The sequence below is a fragment of the Octodon degus genome, unplaced genomic scaffold (assembly GCF_000260255.1).
Source record: "Octodon degus isolate 3935 unplaced genomic scaffold, OctDeg1.0 scaffold00296, whole genome shotgun sequence".
Lineage (NCBI taxonomy): Eukaryota > Metazoa > Chordata > Mammalia > Rodentia > Octodontidae > Octodon > Octodon degus.
The window spans coordinates 1,540,273-1,563,492 of record NW_004524872.1 but is presented as its reverse complement, the minus strand read 5'-3'; the positions used below and the strand labels follow the sequence as shown (position 1 = coordinate 1,563,492).

At 45.7% G+C, this 23,220-nt stretch overlaps 2 protein-coding genes across 3 annotated transcripts in view; both read right to left on the bottom strand.

The window, feature by feature from the left end:
* The window catches only part of Ankrd60 (ankyrin repeat domain 60), a 33,283-nt gene extending 32,140 nt beyond the window's left edge, over positions 1-1,143 (bottom strand). The window contains exon 1 of the mRNA XM_004647254.2: positions 795-1,143. Coding sequence (XP_004647311.2) covers positions 795-1,143 — 349 coding nt within the window. The remainder of the gene's footprint in view (positions 1-794) is intronic.
* Positions 1,144-2,524: 1,381 nt separating this feature from the next.
* LOC101560596 (serine/threonine-protein phosphatase 4 regulatory subunit 1) overlaps positions 2,525-23,220 on the bottom strand; it is an 85,840-nt gene continuing 65,144 nt past the window's right edge. The window contains exons 9-20 of one of the 2 annotated variants that reach the window (XM_023707526.1): positions 21,414-21,572; positions 20,721-20,905; positions 18,546-18,967; positions 16,137-16,327; positions 13,173-13,268; positions 11,848-12,033; positions 11,436-11,597; positions 10,473-10,573; positions 8,443-8,563; positions 7,546-7,680; positions 5,268-5,409; positions 2,525-4,196 (exon numbers count right to left, since the gene is read on the bottom strand). In XM_023707526.1, coding sequence (XP_023563294.1) covers positions 4,039-4,196; positions 5,268-5,409; positions 7,546-7,680; positions 8,443-8,563; positions 10,473-10,573; positions 11,436-11,597; positions 11,848-12,033; positions 13,173-13,268; positions 16,137-16,327; positions 18,546-18,967; positions 20,721-20,905; positions 21,414-21,572 — 2,058 coding nt within the window. In that variant the 3' untranslated portion in view covers positions 2,525-4,038. Of the gene's footprint in view, positions 4,197-5,267; positions 5,410-7,545; positions 7,681-8,442; positions 8,564-10,472; positions 10,574-11,435; positions 11,598-11,847; positions 12,034-13,172; positions 13,269-16,136; positions 16,328-18,545; positions 18,972-20,720; positions 20,906-21,413; positions 21,573-23,220 lie in introns of both variants that reach the window. The other variant, XM_023707527.1, reaches the window with a different exon arrangement.

Genomic DNA, 23,220 nt, shown 5'->3' with positions numbered 1-23,220 from the left:
TTAGCCAAGCCTGTATTTGGCTTTGGGGTCCTGAAGGAAGGTTTGTTTTGAGATTTCATGCCCTCATGTGGACACGGTTGCCGAAGGATTCAGCGTTCTCAGGTAGTGATGGGTTAGCCTGGATATTTGGGGTTCAGTCTTGGGCAGGCTGGTTTTGGGGTCCTGAGGTCACGATAGTTGTGTCACCCCGGCATGGGCACAGAAGGTTAGAGTAACTGCATTGCTGATGGTCACAAGTCTGCATGATCAGCTGGGGTGTGAGCACCTGGAGGAACTATGGGTAAGAAACTAAATCATGTGTCTACAGAGGGTTGTGAGGTATCTCCAACGGATTCTGAAGAAGTGGCAAGTTTGCCCTGGATGTTAGGGTCCTAATGAGAACACATGTTGCTTCAGATTTATAGTCTTAAGTGAATCTGGGTGGTTGGAGGATTTGGGTCCCTTATGAAGAAGCTGCAATGGATTGTCCTTCTGTGGCTTTGAGATCTGGGGATCCAGTAGGAACAAGATTTGTTCAAGGTAGATACATGTTGCCTAATATAGACTGCACTGCAGATTTGCTTTGGGATTTGGGGTCTAATGCGAACTCAGTGTGTCTGGGCTTGGGAAGTCCCTATGTGGTCACAACCCCAAGTAGCTCTCCCAACTAGGGTTTCAAGGTAGCTGGGGTTTACTTGGACATCTGGGGCCCTCCTAAAGGTAGGTTTTCCTTGGGGACTCCATCAGAAATGGTCCAGGTACCCCCGGGTTTGAGGGAGCGCTTGTAAGGTAGGAGTGGGTCGGGTGGGAGACACCTTGGTCCAGGTACTGCAGCCGCTGGAGGTTGAAGGGGATGCCGGCCATCAGGTCCAGGTCCTCCTTGAGCTCTCGCACGGTCATGTCGCTGCGGCAGTTGGCCATGCGGAACATCTCCCCAGTCTCCTCCAACCTAATCCGCAGGAAGAAGACATCTGGGACCAGGTCAAGCGCCTGCGGGTCACTGGCCAGCTGCTTGCTTCGCCCGCAGACCTGGGCCGAGGGGGCCACGTCCAGCGACCGCAGGGCCCCCGTGCCGCTCAGCCTGCCTGCCACAGGATCGCGGGCAGGGGGGTCCCCCGAGGGCTTCTTAGTCCACGCTCCTCTCGCCCCCGCAGCTGCCCACATTGTCCGCGCGCGTCATTCCTGCTCGAGTGCGGTGGCCGCGCGTCATCAACGCCCCCGCCGCCTGCGCCCAGCCCGACTGTGACGCCCAAGCCTGCGCTAGGAGCCGCCTCCACACGGGGCTCGGGAGGTCGTCCTCCGCCCCCCCCCCACCAACTCTCCCCCATCCCCGCGCGTGTGGGAGCCCCAGAACCAGCATGGTTTACCACCCGCAGCACCACGCTCTGCCTGGGGACAAAGAAGCAGCTTCAAGAGCTCTTAGATTCTTAAGTAAAAGCAAATGGACACAGCCGCCCTGAAAAGCAGAGAGATTGGTGCCGGCCAGGTCCAGCCCCTCCTCCGCAGCTTCCAGCCACTGCCCCTGTCTTTTCTTTGCCTGGGAAACGGGAGGGTGGGTTCTTGCGGCTGTTGGGAAACTTGGCCCCTCTTTTCCGGGTCTGTTTGAAATACAATCTTTGCATAATTTACAGCGAACTATGTGGAGGAATTATGCATAAGAAACTAAAATATGCGTGTCTACAGAGTTGTGAAGCGGGGCTCAACAATATTTCCAGCATAAAGGGAAAACCCTCTACTGCAGAAATACGACTCCCTTCAGCAGAGCCCTCCGGACTGGTGGAGGACTTGGCACCCAGACAGGACATTTACATTTGCAAAGCGGCATCAAGCCCTCCAATTTAAAAATGGTCACTCCTGGGGGGAAGGTGCGAGAAGAACCCTGACATGCTCAACTGGGGGCGTCCACCTGGGGGGCGGCCTGAGGGCTCCCAGCCGCCTCGGAAGCAGAAGTGCAGTGTTTGGCAGTCTCTGCCGAAGACCAACTGCCTGAGCGCAGGCAAGCCAGAAGCGCACTTGTGGGCTCCAGTTAAAGTGGCTCCTGTGAGCTGAAAGCTACCAGTGGCCAGGCGAAGGGGGACGAGGCCGGGAAAGGGCAGGGGCGCCAGAACGATTTCAAATAACTCCCAGTTGTTACAAAACAAGAAGAATAAAATTGAAGCTTTAAAAAACTTTTTTTTTCTTTGCAAAGAAATAACAACCATTAAAAACAAAATGCACTGGAAAGGCATTTGTATTAAACGACAGACAATCTTAACATATGAACTGAAATCGAGGTCATTGGCCAGCGTGTCTAGTCTCACGAGCCACGCTGAGGTTCAGCATGCCAGGGCTACCCCTCACCAGCTGAAGCTCATTGTTCTCCTTAGGGACTATTGAGCTCTGTATAAAAACAAGATCACAATTAAGTAATTCGACCTGCTGCTAAATCAACAGACTTTAACAACATGACAACCTTGTTTCCTAGAAAACAAAAATCTAAAAAATTTCATGATATCAAAACAAAACCACCTATTTACTTTGGGCAAGTATTAAATACAAGATTGTCTTTTTTTTTTAATGTAATCTCTAATTTAATGAATTTTCTGCCAAATATGCTGTTGCTACCCTGGCTTGAAATTCACTCATACATACCTTATTTTCTGTAGCACCGACAGTTTCCCTCCTCTTTAAAGAATCACATCAATGGAATTTGGGGGTTGGAAAAGGGATATGCTTTTTACCAGGAAACTCAATACAGTCTCAGACATTTTATTTAAAAAAAATAAATGACATACAAGAAAAGAGGGAAACCTGGAAACAGCTCCCACATCCTCTGCAGCCAGTTCCTGGGACCCCCACTCCCGCGCCTTTGGGGAGCTAAAAGCAGAAATAAAAATGGCAGCAGCCTGTGCGCCTGCAGAACTGAAGCTGGTGTTTTGGAACCCTGATTAACAGTCACTGAATGGCCAAGTTAAATTCCAGGGCATTTTCTCTCCATACAACATTTTAAAGCATGAATTCTAAAGTCCCCAGCACTGACGTCAACTTAAATCAACTGGGATTTGCTGTGCAATTTCTGATCTGAACTATGGTTTCCTATTTATTGCTGCTGAGCTCTTAAAGCCCTGAAGTCAATGCCCACGCATCTCAACTATCAGTTTCCCTCCTGAGTTCATACACATGTTACAAACAATATATCCACATAAAAATGCAAACACTTCCAGCTTCCTGCCCTAGCCAGGCCCAGCCCACATCTCTGTGCATAGACTTCCCGCAGGAAGGGGGCGCTGAGGGCTTCTGGAGCTGCTCCAAGTACAGCTGATAACAAAAGGACAGAATTTGAAAGACGACAGTAAGTCACTCTTTAGATTTCTTTATCAAAGGACCGGGAAGATAACTCAGTGGTGTAAGTGCTGCCTGGCAAACACAAGGTCCTGAGTTTGATCCCCAGTACTGAAGAAAAAAAAAGATTTATCACACTGTGTAATAGTAAACAAACTGGTTTATATTTGCAGCAACTCAAAGTGGCACATAAATTTACATGATGTGCTGTTTCAGCTCACTAACAGGAGGCTAATATTGATATTTTCATCCTGTTAAGGGCTATTTACATATATACAGTATTTCAGTTAAAAATAAAACATAACATCATACACTAGATTTTATAAGTAAGCATAAGGGAAGTAAATATGCAGGTCTGTTAAAGAATTAAGAGCATGTGATAAGCTACTTGATTGGGGCCAAGGGGACATCCAATAACAATCTGTCACAGAGAAATCGCTGGTAGGCAGGCAGATGGCACGGAGGCCCAATGCCCACCAGTGCCCCACAACCTCTGCACAGACTGGCCCCGTCAGGCCTGGAAGTGCAGGCGGCACAACACTGGTCTTGGCCACCTGAAAAAGTCCCTAGCTGGGGCTCCGTCCACAGCCGCAGACAGTGAAGGGTCAGTCACTTGGGTAGATGGCTGAGGTCACACATCTCTTCTCCTTCAGCAGGTGGAACATTCAGTTCACCTGCAAGTTCCAAGCCACAGGTGCCAAGCGTGAAGCCACCAGCCTGCAAAGCATCACCAAGGAGTTAATTTCGCTTTTCCAGGCCAGTAGTGTCTGTTACATCCTGCTGCTTTGGTTCTAGGGTGGCAAAAAAGGAAACATCCTGGTCCCGGTCAGACTGCAAAGCCAACACAGTCTCTTCAATGACTTCAAGATGAGGGTTACCAGCATTTCTAAAATATGCTAAGGAAAGAACAGAAGTGTGAATCGTGTGCCATGAACTGTGTTCTAAAACATACTCTAGTTTTCTTTTAATTTGGTGGTTTTAAACTGCATATCAGGAGAATAAATCATTTGTGGCAGAACAGTCATAGACATAAGTCCTTTCAAATAATAAAACACTTTAATCAAACTCTTCAATTTTAAAGATGGACTCACAATGGCTATGCATATTTTTAAATGTATAGTAACTGGCTGGGCATGGTGGCTCACAACTGTAATCCCAGCACTTGGGAGGCTGAGACAGGAGGACTGTTGTGAGTTCAAAGCCAACCTGAGCTACACAGTGAGACCCCGACTCTAAACAAGCAAACAAAATTATAGTAACCAAAAGTAGTTAGTATTGCTTTTTTCTCCCCCCCCCCAAAAAAAAAACCTATAACAAAATACCTTATAATGTAAAGAACACAGAAGAAGGAACAGATTGTTGGCAAGGGATAACACACACACTATTTAGAGTTTAAGGGAGGACCTTAAGCTGTTTCCTACATGTGGTGTAAAAACAATACATTCAAAGCACACAGCTTACATCAGGCCTTGTTCAGGCTTAAATGACAAACTAGGTTGGGTTATGTCTTTTTACTCACATACATTTAACAACAGCTAAGGCTGAAGCTTGTTATCTTTCCTAATTTTTCAAATCATAACTTGAACTTACAAGTTTCACCAAGTACAGCCGTGCACTCCTGCACTCCCCGCACTCTGGGATGCTGAGGCAGGAGAACTGCAAGCCTGGGCAACTTAGCAAGATTTGGTCTCAAAACAAAAAAAGTTGGGGATTTATCTTAGTGTGAAGGCCTTTCATTCAATCCCTAGTACTGTAATGACAGTAAAAGCATTTCTAAGTTTCCTGCCTTTCTAGATTCTATAAAGACCGAAGGCCATTCATTCCTTTCCTTAGTCATTTTACAATTGTATCACACATAAAAGTTGGCATGTTAATTTACATAGTACATCTTTGGTCTGCTATCAGACAACTGTCCCAATTTCCTGGAGAACATCTCGTCAAGGCCGAAGCTCACTGAGAATGTGTACCCTTTGCCATCAAGGTCTGTCGCAGAGCTTTGGCCAGCAGAACCCTCACGTTGGGCACAGGATCCGACTTGAGGCTCAGGAGGCTGGGAAGCAGGTGCTGAACAAACTGCTCCACAGGGACACATTCCTCGCTCACCACGGCCTGCAGCAATGGAGAGACACCCCACGTAAGCAGCGCTGATCCGGCACAGGACGGGCAGATCTGCCTCTCACGTAAAGCAATGGTTTCAAGATCTAAGGCTTGAGGGGGATGTATCTGGGAACCTCTAAGTCTCAAGCACCGCGCCTGGCTGGAGGCATCATTAATAGCAATGTCGCTGCTACTTTTTAGCGCTGGTTTTTGAATAGTTTAAGAACTAGAGGGGAAAGCATAGGCTCTGCGGTGAGATTTGATCTGTCCAGGCTCAAAACCTAAGCTGGCCACTGGCCAGCAGCATGGCCTTGGGTAAGTGGCTGACCCTTTCTATGCCTCAGTTTCCTCACTGGTACAATGGCAGGTCCCTCAGGCAGAGGAGCTACACTGGTTCTGTCATGCTGTATTCTGCTGGCCAGCAAGCGCTCCCCGTCTACCTCTGCGCTGCCCAGGACACACACACTGATGGCCAGGGCCTGCCTACCTGCCAAATCCTAAGCCTCACCCTGATGCCCAGAGCGCTAAGCAGCCTGGAAACACTGCACATTCCAGCATCTGCACAGTGCTCTTCTACCCGCAAAGCGTTCTTTGTACAATCCCTTCCTTAATTCTCACAACTAGCCTTCGTTGTCAGAATGTGCCCAGCTCCACAGGGCAGAAAATTCTGTCCTATGTGGTGATCACATCCAAAGGTCTGCCAACAGGTGGCAGCAGAGTGGGGACCAGAGGCGTATGGGTTCATGCGGGGCTGTCATATACACCCCTCTTTGAGCTGAGGCCAGCCCCAGTGCCCAGCCAGGGTCCTGTACCTGAAACAGTGTCTGGCACCTGGCACTCCCTTGGTGGCTAAAGAGCCACCCCCCAGGGCACAAGTGGAAATGTTCAAATCCAGTGGGTCTAACTACAAATCAGTCCCTGTACTCTTAGTGACATCTACCTAAATCTGTGCTCAAATACTGATCAACAAGACCCCTCAGTGGTATTCTTGGCTGTTGGGTACCCTTTGTTTTGTGGTTTTTCTAGATCTTTAATAATTAATGAGCACAACAAAAAGATCCCATTTATGTTTCTTGAACAATATTAGTTGCTGTCATTTCCTTTTGTGTTCACATTTTTAAAATTTTAAAGAATGAAAAAAATAAAAGCAAAGCTACTTCATTTTGGATTTGGAATCCCAACCTTTGGTTCACAAAAAGTTGTGCTCTGTAGCCTGCGGTTTGGATCTTGGCTCTTCAAGAGGATGGCCAGATTACCCCGCAATACCTCTCTAGCTCAACAGGGGGCGCTGTGGAGTCCTTTGGGAATTAGGCGAATTATGAGGGGAGAGAAGGGAGATCTGGAGTCTGAGGTCAGAGGGCATCCACCCTTGGCTGCACGGTACTGTTGGCCTGGCTGGACACGCATTACACGAGTCCCTTTTCCTCTGTGTGCTGGAAAATGTGTATGATGAAGAATTAGGATGTTTAAAATAACTTCAGAAGGAAAAACAAATCATGGCTTTATATTTCCTATGTGACCCTAAAGAAGTTACTTAACCTCTCTGGGCTTCAAATGCTTCATCTAAAACAGCAGTTCACACGTAAATGAGTTTACCACACCCTGTACACAGGAGCTCCTACAGGGACTCGTGTGTTGGCATCCTGAAGGCCTGGCAGGCAAGGAACGGCAGCCATCATCACTGCCGGCATCCTTAGCCAAGCAGAAGTCCTTCATCTCCAAGCCGGCTGACAGCGGGTGATGAGGGGCTGGATGAGCTGGCCTGGGCTGAGGTTGAACGGCCCCCGTCCGCCTTTCCTCCCAGCTTGCCCCTCCCCTACAAGGCTGCCAGCTGGTGAGGTGCAAGAGCAGGCAAGGCCCAGAACTGGACACAACAGGGCTGACCAGAGCTCAACGGCAGGGCTGGGAGAAGCAGCCTGCTGCATGCAGCCGTCTGCAGACGGTGCACGGCGCACTGCAGCTGCTCGGCACTGTCTGGGCCAGCCCTGGGCATGGCTCTCCCCTCACTGGCATGGTCTCCATCTCCTGCAGGAGAAGAGGGCTGGGAAACCCCGGCCCATGTGCCCAGCCAGTGCTCAAGGGCTGGAGTCTGACGGCACTGCGCAGCAAGTGCATCCACACAGCAGATTCTTCCCAGGCCACACTAACCTGGCAAATGAAAGCGAAAGCTTGCCTTCCAACCCACTTAGAGCAGTGCCGAAACCGAATGATGAGTTCATTGATGAAATTTAACCCCAGTGCACCTTCGCTGTTTGAATAGAACTTCTGCAGAATTGCCACAACCTATGAAAAATATCAGAAGAGCAAATTTAAAACAATGCCATGCTTGTGAACGGTGACTACTACTGCACATGGGAGCTGCAGAGTTTCATGCCTCTTCTACCTTTAAAATAAATGGAGAAGCATGAGAGAAAGTGATTTTTTTTTCACAGAAATCATTAGAACACAGAGAAAAATATATGTATGGCAGTTCAGTTAAAACCCTTCATAAAAATTTAAAATATCCAAGGTACTGGTATTAGCAAAATATACTAAGCTAACCTCCCAAATTTTAGGAATATATTCCTTTGCATAACTAAATTATCCCCCTTTAAAACATGTCATTTTTATAAAATTTTAATACTGTCAAAGTATTTTACAATCAGTTATTTTCAAATGAGATGGTCTTTGTCAGCATTTGGCCAGGACAAAGGCACATAAAACAGGATCAGCTTTTCTGTTCTGGATTTTTTGCTTACTAACGTGCCACAAAACCAAGCTGCAGGTATTTTTAAAAAACCAAAGCACTAAACAATTATTTAATGGTTCTGATATATAAAATGATTTATCTGCAATTTCCATCACCACAGCACACAGCTTAACAAAGGACCTGCGCTGCAGTTTGACATGATAGAGTTCTTAACTTTACAATTCAAAAGTCCATTTTATAGGTGAACTGAAAAACTAAGTCCAGAAAAAAAAAAAAAAAAAAAAAGGAGTTAAAATGGGATGTTCATAAATATTCCTATTTAAAACTCAGGGACAGAAAAGGCAGTGATTCCTTACTAGTTTGAAGGAGATCCACCGAACTTCAGAAACTTTATCTGCACATAATCTTAAGGCAATATGCATTAAATAATCATAAACATCATTGGGGTTATAGAGTTCCAAAATCAGTATCAGTTGTCTGAAAGAAAAAAACAAAATTATTTTTGGTCCAAAAAACAACTTACTGATTCTTTACTTTCATTTCCTCCCATAGATAAAAATAGTCAGGCTGGGAAATAAACCCAAGGGCTGGCAGGAGCTGAACAATCCCACCAGCAAGTAAATTAAGCGAACTGGCCATTGGAAGAAATATGAAAAAAAAAATTAATTTATCAAATATTCAGGCCAAATAAAAAGGAAATGAATTTTCTTTGTAAAATACAGGCTGAGAAATTTATGGACATAGATTTACTATTTCAATTTTAGGTTATGAGTTGAAAAGCACATACATTTTTTAAAAACTCAATTAAACATAAAAACAGCCCAAATGTTGGAATTCCTGCCCAAAGATCGACGGAGGGCGGCGGGCTCCGGCCGCCTGGGCGCTGCAGCCACGGCAAAGCGAGCGTGAAAGCGCGGCGCTGCGGGCGGCTGCCCGCTTCGCGGCTCGCCGCTCGGCTGTCAGCCGGCGAGGTCTGCTCGCCGAGAACCGAGCGTGTGTGCTCTCCCTCCAGCAGACAAAAGGGAAAAAAACATTGTGACAGCTGGCCGAGAAAGCCCACTACCAAGGCTCTCGCTATTTTCTAAACGGGGCTGGGGAAGAAGGGTAGGAAAATAAATGGCGTGATTTTCATCCCGGTAACCAAAGGAAATGAAAAAGCGATGGGGAGGAAGTTACAGCCAGAAGCCAGGAGTGCCGGTGAATACTTTCATATCAAAAAGCACTGTTTTCAGAAAAAAAAAGATACCAATATCATGGGCATGGGAGCACAGAATTCTTATCAGCTGCTCAGGCTTCAATAAGCGAGGCAGAGATGGAAGATAGGCGCGCTCGCGGGAGATAACCGCGGGGATGGAGCCGGCGGCTCGGCTCGGGGAAGCGTTAGCCCAGCCAGGCCGACCACGAGCCCTGCCACGGGCAGCCGCTAGAGGGCGCGATGCAGTCGTGGAAAACCGGAGCCTGTTTTTCTCCATTCTTCTGGAATAGTATGCCTGGAACATAGCATAATGACTAAACCTCAATCTCTCAAATTAAGCATAATGATTAAAGCTCACAGCAAAGAGAAAATCTTCCAGCGTGCCCCTGGCATCAGCCAAATCATATCCTGAATAGCTGCAAAAGCCTGATGAATTTCTTTGGGGAAGACAATTATTTGAGATCTAGTTGTGGATAAGAAAAATGAAAAGATATCAAAATGAATCTCAACAAGGCGGAAACTAAAACCCAAACAACCATCAGTACAAACAAATCCACGCCACATAATGAAAGCACATCATACTCCTTGAGAAGGGGAGCTATTTTAAATGACACTGTCTAAAATCACCAGGACCTCAAACATTCCTTTCCCTGCACAAGATGGAACTGAATAAAAACTCCTTCCACATGGAATGATGTACAGATATGAGCCACCTTGGGCAACATTTTTATTTAAAAATCGTCTCATTTGGGTTAGACCTTTGCAGCTCTCTCACTGTCACCCGATTTTCTTTAGAAGCTGCAGTACATAAAGCACGATGTACCCTACAGAGAGGATTGTGTTCAGAATGTTCAAGAAAGCTTTGCAAAAACTGCTCCGATTAATAGGAAAATATTGAAGAGTGGGTGATTCATCTTTTATTTGGTTCAAATAAATTGCCTTAGAGAACAGCAGAACACTCTAATTCCAGAGTGACTCCAGCCCTGTCGTCATGTGAAAATGAATGTTTCCCCAGAGACCGTGGTATCTAACTTACAGTTTTGAAATTTAGTCTATACCTTAATAAAACATAATCTCTTTATCTAAAAGAACATTATTACTGCTGGTTTAGAAATCAATTATAAGGTAGGAAAATTAAAAATTATTTTTTCTGATCTGCCTTCTCATAGCCCCAAATAGGATTTTACTTACTCTGCTAGCTCATACCGAAACCTCCAATTCCTGTTGTTAGCAGTCACTACAAATTCTTGAAGCTGATAAAGATATTCTCTCCTCTTGTCTTCATGGAGCAACTATTGTTAAAAATGTAGAGATATATATCAGTAAAAATACACCCCTCAAAATGAGCCCAGGGCCCCCTTTCCTTCTGCTCCCGATTATCTACTCGGCGTTAGCAGCAACGCTGCACGGCCTGCCGCCTTGCAGTCTGCGGCCCAGTGGGGCTGTAAGCTAACAACCGCAGCTAACAGGCATCGCTGCACCCTGCACGTGCCCAGCCTTTTTCCTGGTGGGTGTGTGTGCTTGTGTATTCCTACACGCCCCCTGGGACTTCCTCCTTTCATCGTTCGGTGAAGCAGCACTGCTGCATGTTCCAAGGCGGAGGCCACTGCCGCGGCTCGGCTGCGACGGCTTCTGCACCAGGCAGGGAGTCTGCTGCCCGGCTCAGTGCACCGCAGCCCTGCAGGGCAGCTCCGGGCCAGGTGGGTGCAGATGATCAGTTTCTGTAGGTCATTTTTAAACTCTTATTTTTACACTAATCATTCCTTAAGGACGAGAAAGAAAAAAAAATGGAAGAAGGGAAGCAGCAACACGCTGCAGACAAAGCCCTTTCTGCAGACCTGAGACGACTTAAGCCCAGGCTCTTTTCCGGGTGACTTCTGGCCAGGGTTTCTACCTCCACAGAGTGCTGGGCGATGCATCAACCCCCCTTTACAGAACTGCAGCTCCAAAGGACAGGAAGGGTCGAAGGAAAGATAGAAAACTGCTGCCCATAAATGAAAGAATACCCGCTTTATAATACTGGATGGTGCATTTCTACTAAAGCAATCAGGCAACTGCATTTGTTTTTTACTGACACTATACCTATTCAGGGTTTAATAAAACTAGCTGGAAAAGGAGAGGTTTTTCTGGTTTGCTTTTAACCCTTCTTCCTACCTTTAGAAAATCATACAGATGTTTAAGTACTCCTATGCGTACTTCATCCAGATCCTTTAAAAATCCATTGAAGACGGGCACCAGGTCAACAGCCGTCAACTGATCCCCCAGAATCACAGCTAGCTCATGAATAGAGAATGCAAGGGTCCGACGGACCTTCCACTAGGGGGGCAGAGCAGACACATGCATCACAAAAAGCAAGTGTAATTCAACATCCCTAACATCTCACGTGGCATTTCTGAAGCAAAATGGATGCTGCCAGGCGTCGGCCACTTCAAGCTTCATTTCATCAGAGACCAGTACACATGCCACTGTGCGTGCACATGACACTCAGGTCAACAAGCCTTGCTGTACCAGATTCCCTTTGCCTCCTAATGAAGTAGCCGCCTGCCTCTGAAATGGTTGCTTCTACCTGAACATCAGAAGCCAGCGTTTCATAGGTGCCTTTCAGACAGTGCCAGTTCTGCCTCCCCAGGGCCAGTGCCACCCCAGGGAGGCTGTAGGCACACTGTTTGGCTATGTTAGTGTCCACGGTCTGGGCTCGAGCAGGGTCCGTCATGGATACAAACTCATCTAGCAGAGGCTGAGGAATTACATCCTAGGAAACAGGAGAGAAAGGAAACCTCAGGTTTAGTAGGAAATAAGGTCAAAAAGAGGAATGAGCTTATGAAAAACAAGGAATATGGAGTTTCAAGGTGAAAACAGCATAGCAGAAATATGAGAGGAACAAGAGGTCTACCTAAGCCAAAGAGCTTTGGGCTGACAAGCTTGTTTTACCCAGGGACTGAGGTTTCAATCCTAACAGAAGTGAATGCAATCCCTACTCTTGTTTTTTCTAGCCTGGTACACCTGGCATCCCAGAAAACACTCCAGGCTAACGGTGGTGAACCTGAGGCACGCATGCCACAGCGGGCTGCCTGCATCAGCGGAAGCTCTAGCAGGCTCACCATCACTGGCCTCGGCAGTACCATCCGCTAGTGTGCCCACCCAGCTCTGGAGTGTGGAGACATCCTCGCTCTGCTTACATCCGCACAAGCATCTAGAGCCCAAGACCTACATTCAAGATGCTGCTGTTTTCCAGCTCCGTAAGACCTCACCTATTCATGTTTATCTCTGTACACACAACGCGTCATGATCACTTAAAACATTTAAGGGAAATTACTGGGCACAAGAAGTCAGTCCATAAAAAAGAACAAACTCAAACACAGTTCCACAAAAGCAGCTGTCAGCTTCCTAGACAAAGAAAACAAATGATTCATATACACAGACCTTAAACATCAATGTTCTTGGAAGTTCTTTTCTTATATTGGTTAGTTTTTATTAAAATAGTATATAAGACTGTTCAGAAGACTTTAAACAGAATGTTAGAATTTACTTTTTAAGTTAGAGGAAACATTAGTAACATGTCAACTAAGATATATAATTAATAGTGCTAGAAAAATACTGGCTTTCTATTCCCTCCTTCCCTCCCTCCCTCCCTTGCTTCTTTGCGCTACTGTGAACTGAACCCAAGGCCTTCTCACTAGCTGCATCTCACCTTCTGGCCTTTGTGTGTGTGACAGCATCTTGCTAACTCACTGCCCCCACCGAAGCTTAAGCCTGTGACCCTTCTGCTCCAGCCTCCCAGAGTACTGGAATTAACAGGCATGTGTCACCGCACTGAGCCTCAATGCCCATTCTTAGACTTTCAGAAATGTGAAAGTTTGAGTTGCCTTTTTTTCTTTTCAAGTAACAAACCTGTAAATTAGATTTATTCTCTTCAAGGGTAGTTGGTTCGAGCTTCTGCTGAGTCTCCAAATGGTCACTGGTTCCATCTTTGGCATCACCAGCATCCTGCAAAGTTGAGTGACACATTAGTGATTTATGCCAAGGGAGGAAGCTGTGCTACCATTTTCCTGCAGAGTCCTCTTTCGTGCCAGAAATGCCTTTGTGAGCCAACCCAAGAGCATGCCTTCAAGTCAGTGGTGTCTTTCCAGATGTTAAAAATCACATTTGTACACTTACAGACCAGTCATTTTAAGTGCTAGGGAAACACATTTCATACGCTTTCATTTCAAGGCTGTGTCAGGTCCTTAAAAAGAGCAAAGGCTGACATCAAAGTTGGGTGACTACCAGTAACCTGGGCCTACATCTACTAGCCTCTGGCCCCAGAGTCTCCCCAGTTCGGCTAGCCAACACCTCGAACACCATTCACATGGTTATGGGATGCCACCCCAAGAGGAACGATACAGTTCGTAAGAAATGGCAGAGCAAGGACCTACAGCTTTACTCCGGAATCAGAACGAAGCTCAGTGACTTCTGAGAGAAAACTGAAGAGACCAGATGGGGTGGGGAATGGTGAACCTGAGCGAAAAGATGTGGCTGATAAAGGAGTATTTACTTAACAAACTCTTCACAGTTCTCACGTGTACGAACACTCCTAACGTTTGGTGATGAACCTTTACATCAGGTTAACAATTAAAATGAGCAAGAACATTCAGCAGTGACATACTGGTCTCTGATCATTGATTAACATTAACTGAGATGAACCTGACCTTCTCCTTCAACCATAACATGGATTTCCAACTTGTACTTGAAATGTCATACTGTCTCCCAGCCTAATAGATTCTGACAAATCTGCTCAATATATGATCCGGGAAAGTCGATTAATATACTGATAGATGCTTCGTTTACTCTGAGGTATGCTACCAGAGCTTTCAATTCCCAAGGTTTTCACTGGAAGGTACTGTTTATTTTAACAGAATACATGATAAAACAGAAATATTTTGGTGTGATAACCTAAGATTTCTCTTGGGTATGGTTACCTTTTTTCAAGTTAATAAATTCATGTACCAAAATGGGTGGTTGGAATCACTACTGTCATTTTAGAAATTAATTTTATTCCAAAGTATTCAGTGCCGCTGTTATGTACTGCATTGCTTCAGCAGCCAAGTCAAGCCCCTAGAGTTCGTTTCCCAGCCTGCCCCACTTCGGGGCAGCACACTCGGAAAAGCTCTCTGTGCACCCACTGCTCACTGCCTGGCAAGCCCTTTTCTAGAAGAATCCAAGTCTTCAGGAGATTTACTGTTTTGAATCTACTCCACCATGCTAAACTCATAAATCTTCAAAAAGTTGTAGCCAGAGAGAGGGGCCTGGGGACAGGACACAGAGACTTCTGCCTCTGGTTTCCGTGTTCTCCAGAAGAGCCAAGCACGAGACACAGACCCCTCCTCTGCTGAGCACTGCGTGCAGAAACGGGCACCATCACCAGCGGCTGGGGCAGTCAGCACAGAGGTGCCCGGCTCCCCAGCCCTGGAGCCGCCCACCATGGCGCTACTTCTTCCCAGCGTCTTGCACAGGCACCCTTCTCTTCACTGTCCAAGCTAAGTTTCTGGTTCCTCTCCCTTCTTTTGCAGCTGGAGGCCTCAAGCTTGACCCACCAGAGTTCAGAGTCAAGCAGCAAATGTAAGAGCACTAACTCCGGTGCCATCAAAACACAGGACGTGGGGCACAAAGCCTCTCAAATCTCTTAACTCTAGGCCCTAATTTAGCAGAATCTGTTATTCTTTTTCCCTCCCTTCCTCTCTCCCTCCCTTTCTTTGTTTTCTCTGATAAATATCCAAATTGCACCCCTCCTAAGTCAATGCAGTCACATCTTTCCACTTCACACACATGATCTCTATAGTAAAGAACAAAGGTAACAACACTGAGTTTTCTTGCCAATTTTTAGAAACAAACCACCAAAACAAGACATCATCTCATGTCTTACTAATCAATGATAACTTTAACCAATTCTAAATATTTTATATTTTTGAGTTTTTATAGTTTTTGACCTATTTTGATTTACTCTAAAGGGCAATAAGTGACAAGTTAGCTTAATCACTGAAGCTAAATTACAAACTATATGAACAGAGAATTATTTCTTTATTCTCATCTGGAAGACCATGAGTTTGAAAGCCTGTCATGGCCTACAGTAGAGAGAAAGTATTAATTCGCCCCTGACTTTCACAATCACAGACAACTCCCTGGTTTAATTTTCTACCTTTATCCCTACTGTGGGAGGCCCCAGCTTACAGCAGTCCAAGCGCAAGCTTAGCAAGAAGGAACCTGCAGCTACAAGAGGCTCGAAGGCTTCTGGAGAGACTCAGGGAGACGCCAGCCACGCTGCTCCCTAGCCAGCTGCCAGGCCCCGGTCTCAACAGGAGCTGGCTCAGAGCTGCAGAATGAGAGCAAGCACTGCTGGTTTTTTAAAATCTACCCTCCAAGGAGCAGCACGGTAAGGCCACTGCTGGAGCAGCCATGTATTGAAAATCTCCTATCAAATGAAGGGCTCAGTGTGGTAATCATTCTCATTCTCTAAGGCCTCTGTTGACTTTAAATTCTAGAAATCGCATGAATTCACTCTCCGCCATTATTAAAAAATGTAAATGACTGTTACCAGTGACACAGAACATTTATACTGTTAATACCCCCAAAGAACCAGTTCTTGTCATCAGCGGAGAAGAGGGAAGGTACTTTCTGGTCCCTACCCTGCTTCCATAGAGGAGAATCAGAGTTATCAATCACCTGATTGATTGGTTGTCTAGTTATCCAAAACATGACCTTAAGAATGAAATGAAACTTGCCATTTATCTTCTCTGTGGGGATATATGAGTAAAAGAAAATGCAGCTTTGTGATTTCTGTCACCCCCTCAGTGGCTGAGGGATAGGGCAAATACTTACTGTGCCTTGTGATATCCTGGCCACGGAGAGCCCGTTCTGAGCTGATGGAGCTGACGGGGGTCTGGATGTCGAGGCAGGGCTGGGATCTGAAACGGACACTTCAGCCGGGCCTCCTGGCGGCTTGCTCTCAGGTTCATTCGTGGAGTCCAGCTGGGCAGCTCTCAGAGCAGCACACAAAACCTGAACTTGAGCTGCAGGGACAGAAATTTCAAAAATTGTACTAATAACTTTATGTGGCTCGTGGGGGCTCATTTCAGAGAAGTGTGCGCCGTGCCATGGGATGTTGGCTGTACTCAGACAGGCGCGCCTGTTCCTGCGCCAAAAGCTGCGTGGCAGCGCCTCCTCAGCGAGGAGCGGTTAGGGCCACCATCAGCAACCATTTTAAGTAAACTCAAGCTACATAAGGGACATCAAATCTGAACTTGAAAAGCCTCCATGAGGAAAACCAGAGTTTGACTCCACTGTCTTCCACAGAAAGATACAACATTACTGAACAGTGATGGCTAAGAGAAACCCCACCTTGGCATGGGATGTCCTTCTCCCGGTTTATAAAATAGGATGTACTTTCTCTACCCACCCCCCACAGAGCATACTTGTGCATGAGTCCACCAATTTAGTCAGCAACGATCTTACTAAGCTCCCAGGGCTACCTGTCCTTCTGTCTATGGAATGACTGAGGCTGTGTAATAGCGAAGGTGACAGACCCCACATAGCCTTCTATAAAAAATAAAGCTGCATGGGGCTGGAGAGATGGCTCAGTGGTCTAAAGCACCTACTTAGAACAAGCTTGGCAAAACACAGGGACCGCAGTTCGATCCCCCAGCACCACATGCCAGCCAGCCCGCCCCCTGGTGGGTTAGGCTGGCCACACACACACACACGTGCGCGCACACACACACACACACACACAAAATAAATGCAAAAAAAAAATTAAAATAAAAAAATTAAAAATAAAGCTGCATGTTTTCATGTCTCCACACTCTTACCACAAACTACCTTTGGCACCCTATTGCCACCAGTTAGATTCAACATATCACACAACTTATTAAAATATTTGGAACTTACAGCCGGCCTAGGACAAGTCCCGCCGTTCCCAGGGCAAGTCCCACCTCCTTTGGGAAGCACATCATGTCCTTCCCAATAGTGTGAAGGACATTCTGTGTCATGGGTAGCTCACAAAACGTGTCATTTTGTTCTCTGAATCCTTTGGGATTATAGATCCTCTTAAGACCTCCAGAAAAGATCTTACAAAGACATTAAGTAGTATATACATTCTTTCTTACAAAGAAACTAAGTAGCATATACATGTTAATATACTACAAACAGAGGCTTCAGGGAACTAAAACAACTCCCTGGAATTCATCTCTCCTCCTCTCCAAGCCCAGGTCAAATTCCACCTGTCCTGCAATGTCTTCTCCCAGACATCCGCTGCATCCCGGGGAAAGATCAGCTTCCTGCCTGTGCTTCTGAACACATCATGTCCCCGTCCTCCCCACAGCAGCGTGGGGCTGCTGCAGTCTCCTCAACGAGAGCCCCAGGGCAAAACGTGCCCATCCCTGCCGCCTGGCCCAGCTCAGGTCCTAACACTGCGGATCAGACAAATCCAGTAATGTGTTTTCCAAAACCAGACCTTTGTCTATGGCTATTAGATGTGATATGTTACACGCGCTCATTCCTTCAGCAAACACTGATTTAATTTCCTTCATAAGCTTAAGGACAAAGAATAATCGCAAGGCTAACTGGATCTTCACATCTCCCTTCCCGAAAGCTTCACAAATCTTCGTCCAGCAAGAGCACCAAGTGTTGTTTTTTCCAATTTCTCCAACTCGAGGAAGAATACAAATATAGCACTGTTTAGAGAAAGAGGAGTCGTGATAATGGATATGGATTGCAAGGTCTGGCTCTCAGATCAGACGCTCAGTGGGAGCACTAGTCATAAAATGAAAAATACCCCAAAGAAGAAGTTGTACTTTTCCAAGCAGTACAAAGACAGAAACCTTAGCGTTTAGCTAAAGGATGATTTAATAAGCTCCTAAAGGAACACCACCCTTAGCCGTTCGTAACTAGAAAGGGCATCAGACATGGGAAATAACGTCATAGCACCCCTGAGGCTAATGAAACTTCCACTGCACCCACCACTACAGATCTGCTCTGAGAACTGACTTCAGGCTTTGCACACCTGTGGGCAGGACAAGGAGCCACAGTCCTCGCACAGGTGCCATGTGACATGTCTCTGCCTCTACTGGCCATGGTGAAATGGAACCAGCCTCTTCCCCACACGCACGTACAGTATAAACAAGCCCAGAAGCCACAAGCATCAGGACACAGGCCTACGGAAGAAGTAGCCGTGTACAATGTACAACACAGAGGTTTTCTGTCCCATTTTCTCCTTAATGACACTGAAATTACCTTGAACATCTGGATCATTTGTCATATGCTCCTGTAGACTCCTGAGCACTTTCTGAATCTCACTCCTGGCCATACAGCTGCTATACACAGTCTCAGGTCTCATGCAGCCTTCTTCCTGAACCCCAGACTCACTCAGAAACAGCTCCACGTCCTGGCTTACGTCAGGGAGAGGAGTCCGCCAATAAAGGATGTTATTGAACACGTCTTCTGAATTCCCGGGATGGCTGTTGATGGGGGATTCGTCAGCAGGGGGGAGTCCTGTGGTCACACTGGCCCCGAGAGAAAGCCTAGTCAAAGCAGGACTCTGCTTTGGATTTTCTGCGAGGCCATGAGAAGAGCTATCTCCATGCTGGAAAGCACTGGTTTCTGTTGGTGTTCCTCCCAAACACAGCTCTGGTTCTCTCTGCACATACCTTGTTGGGTTGGGTGGAGGAGGGAGAAGCAGACTTTCAGAGCCACATCACGGTCAAGAGGTAACACAGAGAATCAGAGACCCGAATCCTCACAAGCTCAGCACCTTTCTCCTAACTCACCTCTAGGCCCCGGGTGACCTCTGGGGTCACAAAATGAAAACCTTACAAGTGAACAAGAGATCAAAGTAGCCCTCTCTGCACCAAGGGCAGTATGCTGTACACAGGAGATGCTACATGGGTGTTCAGCCCACCCTTCACTGGGTTCAAGTGCTGATGTGTCCCAGCTGCTGCAGAAGCTCCTTGCTGCCCAGAGCTAACCAGTTCCCTGCCTAGCAGTGCCTCCAGTGTAGGTAGGCACTGGGGAAAAAAAAAGGCATGGGAACTGGCAAGAGCTGCTTAGGTGTTACCCACCTTGCAAGTCTAGATAGGGAATAGGGGTGGTCAAATTATGCAAATATTAAATAAAATGTGCATCAGTAAAAGACATATTGCCATTAATCTTCCTTGAAATCATCCCATTTACTTCACACATATTTTCCCATCATTCTTGCCACTTTCTGAAGCAGTCCTGGAAGTACTCTTCTGGGAGTGTCTTTATCAGGTACAATAAAAAATACAGTGAATGCTGCTCCCGAATGCCGCCCAATGGAAAGGCAGACTTGAAAACATTATGGTGTATCTTTATCTGCCTTATCCACTGCACCCAGCATTATGTGAGTTCTGGGCTCATCCCCAAAGTCAACATGACCATAAAAGGTGCAAAAGCTTTGAATGAATACAGGATATTGAGGCAGCCACGAAAGCACAACTAAAGAAACAAAAGGGGCCGGGGAGATGGCTCAGTAGGATAAGCACTTGACTGGCAAATGCAAGGATCTGAGTTCAATCCCCGGTTCCGCCAAAAAAATAAAGAAATAAAGAAATAAAGAAAGAAACAAAAGAGGACTTCCAGAACTGCTTCAGAAAATGCTAAGAATGACGAGACAAGCATGCTCAAAGCATGAGGAAGTATTTTGAGGGGACGTTAATGGTAATGTATCTTTTACTGTAGTAAGTCTGTATAATTTTAAAAAATAATATTCGCTATACTTATTGATCATATTGTAGTACCTTCCAATCACATCTGTGGCATCTGGGCCTAACGTTTAGCAGGAGCTCGATGAATTCTGATAGATGAAGGAAAAAAGGAAGACTAAAGCAATCTTAAGAGGATCTCCACTATATGAGGTAGGACCTGACTGTCCTCACACCCCTGCATAAAACTAGCAGTGGAGAGACATTCATAAACTGCCTCAAGTGTGTGGGGGGTACACTGTCCTTACAAGAATGACATGAAAAACCCAGGATGACATGCCATACAAAACACTGTGTCCAGGAATGTCCCGCACAGAACATCCTACTTCACAAAAGAACATAGGACTTTGGGAAAATTTTCATTTTGTCCTACGTAAATTATCCAAAGAACTTCATTAATCAAAAAGTAAGAGAAAATTTTCTTTATAGGTTATTTAATCATTACTCTCAATGAATATTTTATCTAAATTTAGGAGACACAGTAGCTTCATTATTTATAACCCAGTAGTCAGGTTTCAAAATCATTATTGCAATTACTTTTTGCTTCTTTACATAATTAAAGCTCTAATATTCTATCTTGCCCAGAAGGTCACTATTACTAAAATTCCAGACAAGATAATTGCTAGAATTCTAGGTGGATGCTTGAGTTAAAGTGGGATTTCTGGCCAAGATCTCGCTAGGAGCATACCTGATAGGGGAGGCGCCCCCATAAGCACCAGGACTAGATGAGCCAGAGGTAGCATCAGCCCCCGGATCCTGGCGTGGTGGCCGCATGCTCAGGGTACCATCCTCTTGGATATACAGGCCAGCCCTGGAGGGGTTTGCAAAGGTGGAAATGAAGGGGCCAAGGGACTGGAAGGCAGCCTGGCGTACCTGGAACAGAGAGAAGAACAGTGCAGTGGAGGCCTGGCTGACTCAAGGCTCAGACATATAGCTGATCCTAGACACCTATCAGATTGGGTCTGTACAAAGTTATTCTCTCCTACTCCAGTCCCTAAATTCCAAAGAAACTATTTTACAATAGAAACTAAGCAGATCTGACGCCATTATATACTTTTTATTCTTTTAAAATATTAACTCCACAACAAATACTACTTATTGATCTTCACAGATGGGTTCACAGTGGTAACACAAAGACTACATACTCTCAATTCCAGGCTTATGACATTCACTTGCTGTAAATGTTGGGGTATTCTTCAATATTTACCTCTATGTTTTGCAGATTTTAGTGACCCTAGAATTAGATTTACACCTCACAAGATCTAAATATAATTACGCCAATCAGTCTTCGAAAGGACAAAATGCAAGTCCAGAAACTGAAGCAAAGTCCAGAAGCTGGACACAGCGAGCTAGGTAGACAGTGCCCACAGTACTTACTTACCCATCGGCAGGGGTCGCTGAGGAGCCCGATGAAGAGAGGGGAGAGCTGAGTCCTGCGGACCTCAGGGGAGGTGTTGTAGGACACGGCCATGAAGCACTCTGCGCAGGCTTTCCGCATACCCCATACAGTATCTGAGCAGAGCTCAAAAAACTTGGGGAGCTAGCAAAAATAAAACAAAAACAGTTACTTAAATCTGATGACTCTGAGGATGGGCAGAACCTGTCTTAATGTTGCAGTAAAGACCATCCAGAAAATAAGAACAAAGGGAAATATACAGTGCTCTAAAAGGAATAGTTGGAGAAAGACGGAAGTGTGATAAGTAGAACATTTGCTTCACCCACTATCTTTAGTTAAGTGACTTGGATAAATTTAATAAAAGAGAGAAAACTCCAAAAAAGCAGAATGACATATCCATCACATGAAAGGCAGGTACAGATTGTAAAGGACTGCCACTTAGTGGATGTCGCAATTAGCCTACTCAACTGTCACTGCCTCTGACTAGGCATCACGCAACTCTGTAGAGACAGAAAGCTATTACAAGCTGAGAGTAACACACATAATTTCTGCGGCAGAAATGTGAACTGTGTGTAGTAGAATGTAGCTGGTTAACATCCTAGACACTGACCAGTTTTGAGTCTTTTTGTAAGTTCCCTTTGGAATTCCGTGATTTGACTAGAAATATGAGGTACTCTGAAGTCTCCATGAAACATCTTACTGGCTTCCCCCAATTCCTAAATGAATTAAAGAGCATCTTGGAGGGTTTTTTGGGGGGGGGGGGGGGGGGTTTTTTTTTTTTTTTTTTTTTTTTGCTTTTTTTGTGTTTTGAGAGAGGGTATTGCTATGTAGTTCAGGTTATCCTTGAGCTCATAGCAATCCTCTTGCTTTGGCCTCCCAAATGCTGGCATGTGCTACTACGTTTAGCTGTTAAATATAATCTTTGACACAGGTTCATTTATATTTACATGGAGGTCATGATAATATTTTCTTTTATAAATTATCCTTTAAAAGGGTCTGGTTTTAATATCATAATGTAAAAAAGCCTAAAATGTCTCCCAAATGGGAGTATCATACGATCATAAGAAACACCTACCTATTCAATGATTACCACCCTGGTCACTGCTGTTCTTTATTCAGATACATAAGCAGAAGATAACAGTCCTCAAAGCAGCAAACCATTCAAAACTATTCTTGGGTTAGAACTATGTTGACATGGCCTACACATCCAGTAAACAAATGAAGTTCAGAATTTAGATTTTTAAAATAATTTAAAGTTTAGACTTTTTGAGGTTAAATTCCAACTATGCAGGCCATGTACCCCATCAAATAACAGTAACAACTGGATTCTGAGTGTTTAGCTGTCCTCTAGCTGCCAGGTACCAGGTAAGCCCTGGGGAAGCAGAAAGGACCGTGATGGGCCCCACCCTTAAGATCACCATACAAAAAACTCTCAAGGGGTCATGGGGTACTCTGACCAAAAGCCAGGTGATGGAGAGGGGACAGGGAAACACCGTGATACAGTGGGGAGGGGAGTCCGGATAAGGAGAGGTTACAGAGTGGTTTCAAGCTGGGTCCCACCAGGCAGGGAAGACACTTAGGGGGCAGGGGCAGTAATAAGCAGAGGCCTACAAGATAAAATAGCAGGAAACTTCAATGAAGCTGAAAGCCCCTAGCTGGCTGGTGAAGTAGTTTTCTACTGTGTTGTACATCAGAATCAGATGAGAATTTATTAAATATACAGATGACTGGGCTCTCCCCTCTACCCGCAGGGCCCCCAGGACCTAGATACCTGGCCAGAGGTGAAGTCCAC